The following is a 12,165-nucleotide window of genomic DNA, read 5'->3' as shown; positions in this document are numbered from 1 at the left end:
ACCATTCACTAATGAGTTGCTAAGATTTTTTTATGTGTTACCTGAGCCACCATAACTGTATGTGGGTAAGCCCTCTGTGTCTAAACCCTGAATAAATTACCTGCACTTGGAATAGTATCCTGTTAGGAATGTGGGTATAGAGATTTAAGGGGAAGGGATGGTTCATTTTAAAGCGATAGCTGTTTTTTTCACATATTGCAAAAATAGGTTTCCCTGGTCTTTTCATGTTGGCAAGAATCTGCTTTTTGTGAAATCTACAATATTAGCATTATGGCTGAAATAAACTGAGACTGTGTCAGGTGCATGCATTGTGTAGTTGAGGACTTCCTGAGACTAGGAGTACACTTGTTTAATATAGTTTCACAGTCCACATGAGTGAGTGAGTGAGCATCGTTTTAGTACTTCATGTTTAGTAACTTCAAGCAAAACAAGTCTGTTAAGTTTTGATTTGTTCGCTTGATCTAGAAGTTATGCCACATGTTCCACAAATCCTTAAGTTAAACTGTTGATAATTTAAGTTGGAAAAAAAAAATTCTTTAAATCTGGTTTCCATGTAAATGAATAAGTTAATGATTAATGATTTTTTGAAAAGGAGTTCTAAATTTCAATACTGCTGTTCTGTGGTGGTGGCTTAAATGTAATATTCTTCATGGTACTCCATGCATACATAATTACTCACAGTAACTGGACAAATTTGTGGGACTTTATCCCAATATTAATACTCATCCAGTTACTGGGTGGTTAATGCTTTGTCTTTATATCTCTCTTGTAGCAATAAAAAATTAATTATCACCTCCATCAGAGAGTGTAGATGCAAAAGTGTTATTTGAGCACTGCTGGTCCTCTCTTAGAAAATGACAAATGTACAAGCCTCTTAATTTTTCTGGTGGAAAAAACCCCACTACTGTGTATGGCAACTCTGTTTTACAAATGGCAAAGAAATCAAGAAGTCTTATGGTTTAAATTGGGGTTTTTTTGTTTGGCCTTTCTTTTCCCCTAGCTAATGGATTTGCTTCAACCAATGATGTCTCCACGTCACCAGTTCTATCAGTTACTGGAACTCTGCACTCTCTGTCTGTTCAACAAAGAAGCAATCTCAGTGGTGTTTCAACTGAAAAGCAAAGCACTCTCAATATTATAGCAAGGCCTCGACCTTCTGCTCTAAGAAGTAAAATTGATTCATGGCAGATTATTCCACGTGTTATTAAACCGAACTCTAAAGACCCTGGATATTTAGAGGGCAATGTAGATCCAGATGTTAACTTCTTGCCAGATACGGAGGAAAGAACTAACTGCCACATGCCCTCGTTACTTGATATTGATGTGGAAGGTCAAAACAGAGACTGTACTGTGCCTTTATGTAGAATGAAGAGCAAAACTTGTCGGCCATCTATATATGAACTGGAGAAAGAGTTTTTGTCGTGAGTGCCTTTCATTTTAAAAATGTTTGCTTTTTAAAGGGGAACAAATACAAAATTCTTGTCCATCTAATGCTTTGTGCTGCTGTTTTCTGATGTACTGTGACAAATAGTACCAAAATTATTAAAATGGGCAGCTAATTAAGAAAGTGTAGCAGGTGCCTTTTTCAAGTGTTCCTTGGAATCCCAGCTAGTAACTCTAAAAGCACAATGCTGCTATAGTATTCTGGGTGAACTTAATAAACGTATTTTGAATGATTAAAATAACATGCCCACTTCCTTCTGCAGTGTCACACAAGTTTTCTTTAGGTTTGAGAGGTTTTGCTAGAAATTTAACTTTTGCACATTGAAAAAATCAATGACATACAGTAAGGTTGTGTTCTTTCAAGAAGAGTCTCGCCAAGGAAGTGGTTGTCTGCAGCTTGCCTCTGTGGCCTGTAGAATTAGGGGGAGGGGGGCAGGGAGTGTTTAAGGTGCTGGTGCAGGAGGCTCTGTTCACTCCTCAGTAAGTAGCTGGTTACTTTTTAGCATTTGATACTGAAGTTGGTTAAGTACCAGCAGCTGAATTTGCAGTCTTTGCCCTTGGTTTTTATGAGAACTTTCAGTTGTGTGCATTAGTTTCTCCAGAAAGTTACACTGCTTGTATAAACACTTAGGTTTCAGCCACCATATCGATTTGAGAGGGTAAACTTTAGTGTTGTGATTGGATTAAAGGTATTTGACATACTTTATAATGTGAAGCAACATTCCTTGTAGGTAAGGATACACTGGAACGTAAATATTTGTACTCTTAACCTTTTGAAGACTACAGTGTTTGCACTGAAAACAATATTCTTGGTTTGGGATTTTCTGCTTGTGGTAGAGGGGTTTGCCCCCTTTGTTTTTTAAACTCTGCTGCACCTTGTGTTGAGGAAAGCTGATGGGTTTTAAGCATGATTAGTTTGGGTTTTAAGTGAGCCAATGGCACATTTTACTGCACCCAAATTTTAAAACTGCGATAACTTACTATTAAATTTTTCACTATAATCTCTGCAGCTTTTCTTCCTGAAGTTACTACTGAATGCCCAGGTATTCATATTAGGAATTAAAGGACAGAAACAGATATGCTTGACTGGTTTTCAGTGATAGAAAGGTTCCAGAAAATTCCAAGTAGCTAATTGTGGGGAGAGGAACATTTAATCTTGGTAACACAGATAGTTTAATTTTTTACAGTATCAATGATTGATTAAAACCAAATGTATAGTATACATTCCCTGATTAAAGCATTTCTAGAATTGAAGGAACATCCCTCATTTTCCAGTATTTGAAGTCCTAATTTTGCATACCATTTGACATATTTAAATTAGTCTTCATAAATAAAATCAGATAATGTTAGAATCGGAACACTGTTTTGTTGAGACCTTTGTTTTAAATGTTTTCTCCTCCTCTGCTCTGGGGTCTGGGAGTTCAGTTGTTAAATAGAATACCCAATTGCTTAAAGTTTTAAAACTAAGAGACTGAAAGTGCCTGTTCTAAGGCTGGTATGCAGTACAGTGGCTACCTTGAGGATGACAAATAATTATACATACAAAATCATGAAGTCTTAATCACACAGAGCAGAACACAGAAAATGCAACTTCCCAGCTCTCAAAATGAAAATACAAAAGGGTTTCCTTAAAGTATTGGTTTGCCAAAAGTAAAGACATAACCACTAGTTGTCTGTAAAACTAAATGCCTGCATAGCAGATTACACTGTGTTCAACCTGTTTCTATTTCAGTATTCTTAGTTCTTTGTCAACATGATTCAAGTTGCATACTGTTAGTTGTCTGTTCTCTAAACTTTAATTACATCAGAACACTTTAATAATGAAGTCTATTTCAGTTTTAATACAAATTGTTTTCATAAAATAAAGTCAATTAGGTTACACATATACATCAAATTTTACGTACAGCTTGATAGCAGATTTAGCTTCTAGGCTTAATTAGAATTTTGGAGCATTATGAATATTTCAACTCTCTCTTGATCAATTATTCCTATGTAATGCTGAGAAAAAAGAAGTTGATTGTATTACATGTTTCTGAAGAAAGTATCTCTGGCTTTCTACAGGAAAATCTCAGGTGCTGAAGTATTTTGACTTGTAAACTTCTGTTAAGTTCTTTTTAAGGTTTATATAACTTTAAATGTTTAATTTTGCACCCTATGTTTTGTAATCAATAGTATCAGCATAAAAAGCCCCTTGTGAGCTATATTGTTTTCCCTTCAGTGGCTTATCTCTATTGTAATTAAACAAAGATTTCTATTCCTGTTCAGTGGATAATTTCCCATAACAGTGGGACACATGGTATGACCAGCCCAGTGCATTGTAACTAACTTAAGATTTTGTATTCCACCTCTTATTCTGAGACAGTTTAGGTAAGCCATCTCAAATATTTCTCGTATGTGATGCAAGGTTTTTTTAAGCTATAGTGTGTAGTGTTTTATCATTGTTTTTCTAGTTTAAAATTATAGGCCAGTCTTCACTGAAATTAAAAAGATAAAAAGAAAAAAATATTGCAATCATGGTTTAACAGTCTGTATTTCACTTGGCACCAGAGAAACTTTCTATAAAGGTATGGTAATTTGGTATGCATTAGGTGATCTGTCTTGTTTAAAAGTATATTTATTTCATGTAGGTTAATAGCCTGACCAAATAATAAATTATGTTGATTGTTTTAGCACAAAACTGAAGGTGCTTACACTACAAAGATTAAGATACACACTTGACATGCTGTTTTACAAAACCTGATGATTTAAATGTTTTTATTTAAAAAAATAAATGTTTTGTAGCTACTGTATTGCAAAGTGACCTGAATTTTCTTGAGAAATATATTTTAATGCTTTCTTAACATGTACAAAGGAGTTCTCTGGTGAATAACCGGGAACTATAGACTCTGGCCAGCCTCTCCTTGGAACATTAGAATGTAATTGTTACTTTAAGATTAATTATCCAGTACAGTAATATGAATGTTCCTGTAATTTCTTGTAATTGATGTGGGCAGAAACATATGGTATAAGCTTGTTCTTTCTTCCATGTGACCATAATATGTCTTTTGATGCTTTTACTATGTTGGCTGGGTATCTTAGAGGAGATAGAGCAGTGGATATAAATAAATTCTGCATCTGATTCAGCATCAAGAATACAGGTAAGGAATAACATGTTTCTCTTGTGGGGTTTTTTGAGGGGAGGGTTTTTTGGGTTGGGGGGAGGTACTTTGGGGTTTTTCGTTTGGTAGTATTTTCCTTGTAGTATTTTCTAATGCCCATCATGCCATGGGCACATTAGCCCATCTTTCAGTAAGGAAAAGCAGAAGTATCCATTTGCACAGTGACAACAGGCAAGATTCAGCGAAGTCTCTAGCAGCGCAGTGAAATTCCAAGCTGTAAGCCTAGTCTTATAAAGACATGCCTGCATAGAGCTTTCTGTGTGGCTGGCTAGATAACAAATATTTACATGGCCTGTGTGCATCAGTATCGAGCCCGGATTATAAGCTAAGCTGCACAGGCAGTTTATTTTATACACAATGCTATAATGGTAATATTAAGATCTGCATACAAGTGTGTGGTAATGGACAAGATCCCATTCTCATTAGCCACCTCCCATTTTTGATACAACTAGTCGGATCACTACAGTGCATGCATTATGAGGAGCTATTAAGATTGTTACCTAGTACATTTTTTGATGTAAGTAGAGGGTGCTTAAGATTGCAGTATTAGGTATTCTAAATTAAGGTTGGAGTCCTTGCAAGTGTGTAGTGGATTTCTCCCTGGACCTAAGTGAAAATGAGCAAACCAAATATGAGTTAGTCATCTCAGTACTGTTAGGAATCCAGTATCCTTGATGACCTAGCTAGTTTGAGAAAATAGCTTTTTTAACCAAAAGAAATGCTTTTTGTTTTAATAGGCTGGAGAACAGATCCACAGACCTAAACAAGTAGGATAGATTTACTTTTCTCTTTCACAGAATCACAGGATCATTTTGGTTGGAAGAGACCTCTGGAGATGAAACAGTCCAACTGCCTCTGCTAGAGCAGGTTGCCCAAGACCATGTCCAGTTGAGTTTTGAGTATCTCCACACATGGAGACTCCACAGCTTCTCCGGGTAATCTGTTTCAGTGTTTGACCGCCCTCACAATAGAAACATTTTCTCGTGTTTGGATCAAATTTCCTGGTTTTTTTAGTTTATGCCCATTGCTTCTTGTCCTGTCACTGGACACTCCCTCTTCATTCCTCCTTATCAGATAGTTATAAACAATTGTAAGATCCTCCTGGAGCCTTCTCTTCTCCAGGCTGAACAGCCCCAGCTCTCTCAGCCTTTCCACATATGAAAGATGCTTCAGTTCTTGAATTTTCTTTGTGGCCCTGCACTGGATTTGTTCTAGTAGTCCGTATCTTTCCTGTACTGGGGAGACCAGAACTGTACCCGTCACTCCAGGTATGGCCACGCTGGTGCTGAGTGGCAGAGATAGATAACCTGCTGGCAACACTCCTAATGCAGAATACCACTGGCCACCTTTGCTGTAAGCACGTATTTCTGGCTTATGTTCAGCTTGTTCGCCAAGATCCTCAGGGCCTTTTCTGCAAAGCTGCTTCCCAGATGTTTGGCTCCCAGTGTGTACTGGTGCACGGGATTGTTCCTTCCCAAATGTGTTTCCATTTTGTGAGATTCTTCTAAGCCAAATTTTCCAGCCTGTCCAGGTCTCTCTGAATGGCAGCACAACTATCTGGTGCATCAGCCACTCCTCACAGTTCGATATCATCTGCAAACTTGCTGAGGATACACCCTGTGCCAGCATCCAGGTTGTTAATGGAGATATTAAACAGTATCGGCCCTAGTATCAACCCCTGGGGTACTCCGCTGGTGACCTGATGACATTTAAGCAAGTTGTAGTTAATACCATCTCATGTTTTATTCATGTCATGTAAAATATTTTTCCAGGGTGATTTAGGCAATTGCTATTCTTCAATTACTTTCAAAGGCTTATTTTTCCCATTTAAAAACAAAAAGGCGTAATTACCATTCTCACATTTAGGGTTTAGTAAATTGCTTCCGGTAGTCGAGATCTGGCATCAGGATGGCCAAGTTCAGTGCTTCTTAATGTAACAGCTTGTATCTGTTCAAAACCTTTACAGTTTGCTTTAAAAGCAGAGTCATCAATTCAGCCTGGGTGACCGAACTAGTCAAGCTTCAGTCAAATGTCAAATTTGGAGTTACTCCCTTGAGTGATCATTAATACGGAGACTCATCCTCTGCAACACTGCTAAATAGACCTTTTAAAAACATTTGCGTTATATCTGAGAACATCAGTCTTCCCTCCCACTACACCAAAGTATGCAGTTACAGGGTCTGACAACTTCTATCTTTTGTGGCTGCTGATGACATGAATACTCTGGTCTCAATGGAGAGGGCACAACGATGAACTCCTCGGCAGAAAGCTGTTAACACTTCTCTAAAGAAAGGTGCCCAACGCAGCCATGCCTGCTGTAGCTGCTGAGTTCTTTGTGTGCCAGAGAATTTACGTAAGCACTATGTTGTCCTTTCTCCCTGCCAAGGGTTCAGATACACCTAGCTAAGGTCTTTGATGTAGTAGTAGTCACTATGAATAGTCCAGTCATCTGAGGGCTTGCCAAGTGTTATGAAAGGTGGAAGTCTGTATATTTGGGGCCCAGAAGAAAACAGAAAGAATAGGACTATTCATTCCCCTCACTGTTTTGCAAATCACTCGAATAATTCAAAAGTTTCTAGACTCCCTGTTATGGCAGAAGAGATTAGGCAATAATATTTTGTGAAGTCTTTTTACGCTCTGCTACCTTCCAGACTGAAAGTGACGTTTGTTTCTTGGTTTAGATGCCACTTATCCTCCCTGATAAACATTCTCAGCAGTGGGAGGGGTGGAGATTTTTCTCCAGGCCTGATGGAGAGAGGTAGTTGTGCTAGCAAATGGACAGATCAAACATCAGGTATATCTGCCAGTAGCCTAGCTAAGTCAGGGGTGTATACTAGACACATAGTCCCGTGATTTAAGCTATTTTGAGTGCATGAGGTTCCTGAGAGGAGAGTTCTGGATAATCTCTTACAGGCTATTTGCAGGGCAGGGTTATTCACCCAAAGGGAATCTACTTCTGCTCCAGAAGTGGCCTGCATGTGGCCAGATGTCGTCTTGACACTGTCGTTAGGGAGATGAGCATGCATCTCCTCCAGTGCATGTGCCAACTGAGATGTTTAAGGCAGAAGTGGTAATGACGATTCTATCAGCCACTGTAGTTCTCATCAATATACTTACTTTTCTCACTGTAGAACCCCTGAAATTATTCACATTGGTGGCTCTGCTCTTGATAGCAAAAATCTTCATTGCCAAGGCCCTGATTCCTTCTTGTCTGTGATGCAGCTACTTAATGGCTGGCTTTGCGGCTAGGACAGAAGCACCCTAGTTTACCCACAAGAAATACTTGTTAGACAGATGTTTGTGGGCAAGGGAAATAGCCTTGTCTTATTTTTTATGGTATCTTAGCTAATTTAAACCCACTGAAACTGTATCTTTTATGTGCTTTTTCAGGCTTGTGTTGTTTTGGTTTTTTTTTTAACCATGGTTGCTTTTCTCTGGTTTAAGTAAATTCTGTTGGTTTATGAAACCAGGCCATTAAGAACACCACCTATACTGTCATTATCTATAGCTAAAAGATGTAAAGAACAGATACTGTCTATGGTCTATGGACATCGCATTGGATAACTATGTAAGGCATGTTAAGCGTGTCATAGCATGGGGTCGTCACCTATGATCACTTTAGCAAGTTTGGGGAACTCTACAGGCTATATTCTCTCAGGCCTGCAGGGCTGCCATGGGGTACTGTTTCCACAGTTGTGCTAAGCATTGCACAGTATATCTAGAAGAAAAGTGTGCCTTGAGACCATTTTTTTTTAATAGGTATTCTGAATTCCTTCCAGAAAGTCAGGGCACTCTTTGTGTTTGCACATTATGTGCTTGTAGATACTAAAGAAAGAGAGATTCTCTTGTAGCTGTAAATATACTCTTAGAGTATTTTTTTCCCCCTTTACCTTAAAACCTTTTAACATTTTTGGGGTGTTCAAGGAATGGGAATGGGCCAAATAGAGGGGTTTGACTTATATATGCCCCAACAGATATTGCTGAAGGTAGTTCTCTGATAAAAAAGCACTATATAAATGTTTATATAGAGTATGAATGTATATAGTGAATGCTTTTCAAAAAAAAAAAAGAGAATTGCCTCAACTTCTGTGAGCAATGATTGTAGTGCTTGTTTTGATAACTGATGAATTTTTCTGACTACCTGTGGATTTCAGGATAGGATGAGGCTGGGTTACAGTTGAAAAGAAGCCTAAGAAAGCAAGCTTTGGCTCCACTTTCTCCTTTTCTGTATAGTCCAATTTAAGTTTATCATGCTGATAACAGTAAAAACGCCAGGAGATACTGTAATCCACAGAAGCCTTCCTTGTAAAATAAAGTATGCTAAAAATAGCAGTTCAGGACTGAGCATGAGAAGTAATGAGGTTAATGAGATACACATACTGCATATGGAAATCTATCAATATCTAAATCTTGTAATACAAGCCAATTAGCTTTTCTCCTTGGAAAAGGACTCAAAGGATCAAAACTGGAAGGTATTGGTTCACCATGGTGTAACAGATGACAACAGGTATACAGGAGAGCAGTTGTATTGTAGTTTAGAGACCAGTTATTTATCACCCTTTTCCATTTGCAGTCACAATATGGTTGAACCTTGATTTCATATAGTGGACGATGTTAAAAGATATCCTGCAGATTTCTTCTGATGTTGTTCAGGGTGTTTGCACCAGTGTAGCTGCTACAAAGAGAGGCAGGAAAATGAGTTCTCTCCTTGCCCTCTGTTGTAGTGGACGTAGGCAAAGCATCACTCTTGACTCGGATCTATTCTTTCTCACAAGTGCAGCTGGGCTTCCTTGGTCTTTTTCTTCACCTGTTTCTCTGAAGCCTGTTTCTGTTTGTGCCTAGAACTATGCCCAGGGACTTGGTTCAGGATCCCATCGATGAATCAGGTTTCATCTAACAGCTCTGTTTCTGTGGTAGGAGGCACCACCAAGATGTTTGCTCATTTCCTCTTTTTAACAGCGATCTCCTAGTGTGAAAACCCCTCAGTGCACAGCAGGTCTCCTGTGCTTACAGAAGTGTGTAAGCACCAGGATGAAAAAAATCACTTTTGCGGTGTACTGCTTTTCACTAGTTCTCATAACAGCGATTCAGTGGCTGGAGCAATAAAGTGTTGTTTTCCAGTATTAGATGTGCTGGTGGGCTCAGGAAGGAGGTTTAAAGTAATTGTTTGTTCTGAGGAAAGCTAGAGTATGATTTTAACGGAGATGGCTATCCTGCTTCCCAGGGACCTCATATTCTTGAACCTTCTAGAGTAACTAGAGTAACCCGTGTCATCTCCTTACCACAGTCCATTCACAGATATGTGTCTTGATATACTGATGGTTGTCTGTTAAGGAATAAAAACCTGATCCTGTAGAACACACCACAGAAGGCTTTTATAGTTCTCCATTACCAAACATTGCTAAGTGGGAGTTTTTCCACTGTTCTGTAAACGCAGCTTTTTATAGCACTGGCTTGGTTGATGCTCCCAAGAGCGTGGCTCCTCCGTCAGCAAAGTACTTACTGCAGTGACAAAGAAACAGGTTGTTTCCATCCTTATTGCTGACAGTCTCTAGGTTTATCAAATTCCACCTTTTTTTTTTTTTTTTCTTTACTAGGGTGAACAAATCAATTCCTTCAATCTTTCCTCCTGAATAACTTCATAGAAATCGGATTCTTCTCTGGGCTTTCTGTTACATTCACAATCTGGGAGGGAGGCAAAGCTGTGTCCAAAAATCTCCAGCTGAGACCTTACGTGCATCATCTCTGACAGCATCAAAAGCCTTGTCGTAGTCAAAATACATCTGCTGCTTCTGCCGTTGCCAGAAGGCTTGTTATCCTGCCCTGAAAAGAAATTAGGTTGATTTATCAAGTCTTGTTGGATACATAGTAGCTGTTACTTGTCCTCTTTGAGGTGCTTTTAAAAGGGTCCTGACTGTCTTTTCAAACATTTGAAGGAAAATTGAAGGTGAGCTGGCTAGTTCGTAATGTACCACCTCTGTAAAAAAAACCAAACCAAAACAAAAAAAAAAAACCCGCAAAACTGAACAGACCAGCAACATCTGTTCTTTCCACAGTCTTTTAAAAACTTTCCTGTGGTTCTTAGAAATGATTGCTCTAATCAGATCAGCTTCAGAACAAAGTTTATTGAGCCCAGCTAATTAGTAATGGGGTTTTTTTCCACTTCCAAAGCTTTCTCTAGACTGCTTTTTGCCTACTACCTTTACTTGTTGGTCCTAATTGGGCTAGTCACTGTTTAACATCTAACAATTTTGCAAAAGATTGATGCAAATCAGATAATACAGTTTCTTGGCATCAACTAATGGGGTGATGGCTTTGCCTGCCTGCTGGGAACTGTATCACCACTTTTCTTGTGGGTTTTTTGTTTGTTTATTTGGTTTTATTACTACTGTATTTATAACATGACTTATTTTGAGGTTTTCCTTCCAATTTCATCTCATTTTGTCTCCCTGTACTCTTGCCATTTTTTTAAACTTTTTCTACAGGCTTTTGACTTGTATTTGATATCAATGAAAAACTCACCATTTACCCAAGTCGGTGGTCTTCTATAATTTCATTTCTCTCACACTGAAATAGTTTGAAGCCATGCTCTTGATTCAAAGTTTCTAACTTTTTTTTCGCTTCTATCTTTCAGCCTATACTCAAGTTCTTCAGGTACTGAAATCTAGTTTTGTCAATTTGGGGAAGGGAAATTGAGTAGTGTCCCCTATTGAAATAAGTCTGAAGAGATTATTATTTTTTTTTTTTTTCAACACCTGTAGTTCTTCCTATATTTTGGACTACTGAGCAAGCATATGAATCTTTGATAAGTACAGCAACATTTCCATCTGTTTCCTGTTTTTTAGTAAGCTTTGTCTTCTATGATTTGTATTCTAGTCATGATACTTCCCGTAAATTATGCTGACTGACTCATAATCTTGTTCATTATATTAACTTTCAGCTCTTCCTCATCTTCCTCATCCTTACTGTGGTTTTATACAACCATCTAAGACTAGTTTAATACACTCTTCTTTCTTCTTGCTTTACTGTGACCATATTTATAAATAAATGTGTCTCCTCATTTCTAGGTCCATGTCCAGGTTGCCTTATTATTTTCCTGTGTGCCTCTGTCAACTGCCTCATTCAACCCTTATTTAAAATCTTCCTCACTAGGTTAAGAAATCAATGTGCTAGATGGAGTGTTTGTCTCATAGCTTGTCTAGGTAGGCTTGTCCCCAGAGGCGTCTGATATCAAAGAGTTAAAACCCCTGTATCGAAGTATTATCAGTTCAGTGACCTCTCCCATGCCACTTTCAACAATAATTAACAGTGCTGTTCCGAGGAAGATTTGAAAAATGTGCCTGTGTAATTGCATTGGATCAATGCAGCCAATTTAGTTCACATTTGGGGTTATAAAATTCAAGTACTTTAGGAGCTGTACAATTTTTTTGAAAGGTCGATTGAACTTAAGCTTCTGAAAACTTTTACTTACATTTGATTAAAGTAAATGCGGTCTTTTTACTTTGTAGCTTATTTTTGTCTTGAAAAACTAGCACTGAACAGAATCTGCTAAAAGAGCTTTACT

General features: G+C 38.2%; 1 protein-coding gene across 1 annotated transcript in view; it reads left to right on the top strand.

Moving 5' to 3' along the window:
- The window catches only part of MAP3K21 (mitogen-activated protein kinase kinase kinase 21), a 22,283-nt gene extending 20,858 nt beyond the window's left edge, over positions 1-1,425 (top strand). The window contains exon 10 of the mRNA XM_035899708.1: positions 1,001-1,425. Within this exon, the coding sequence (XP_035755601.1) occupies positions 1,001-1,425 (425 nt within the window). The remainder of the gene's footprint in view (positions 1-1,000) is intronic.
- The last annotated feature ends 10,740 nt before the right edge of the window (positions 1,426-12,165 follow it).

This window comes from Egretta garzetta, unplaced genomic scaffold, assembly GCF_000687185.1.
Source record: "Egretta garzetta isolate BGI_Z169 unplaced genomic scaffold, ASM68718v1 scaffold118, whole genome shotgun sequence".
Taxonomy (NCBI): Eukaryota; Metazoa; Chordata; class Aves; order Pelecaniformes; family Ardeidae; genus Egretta; species Egretta garzetta.
This window is presented reverse-complemented; position numbering and strand designations above follow the sequence as displayed.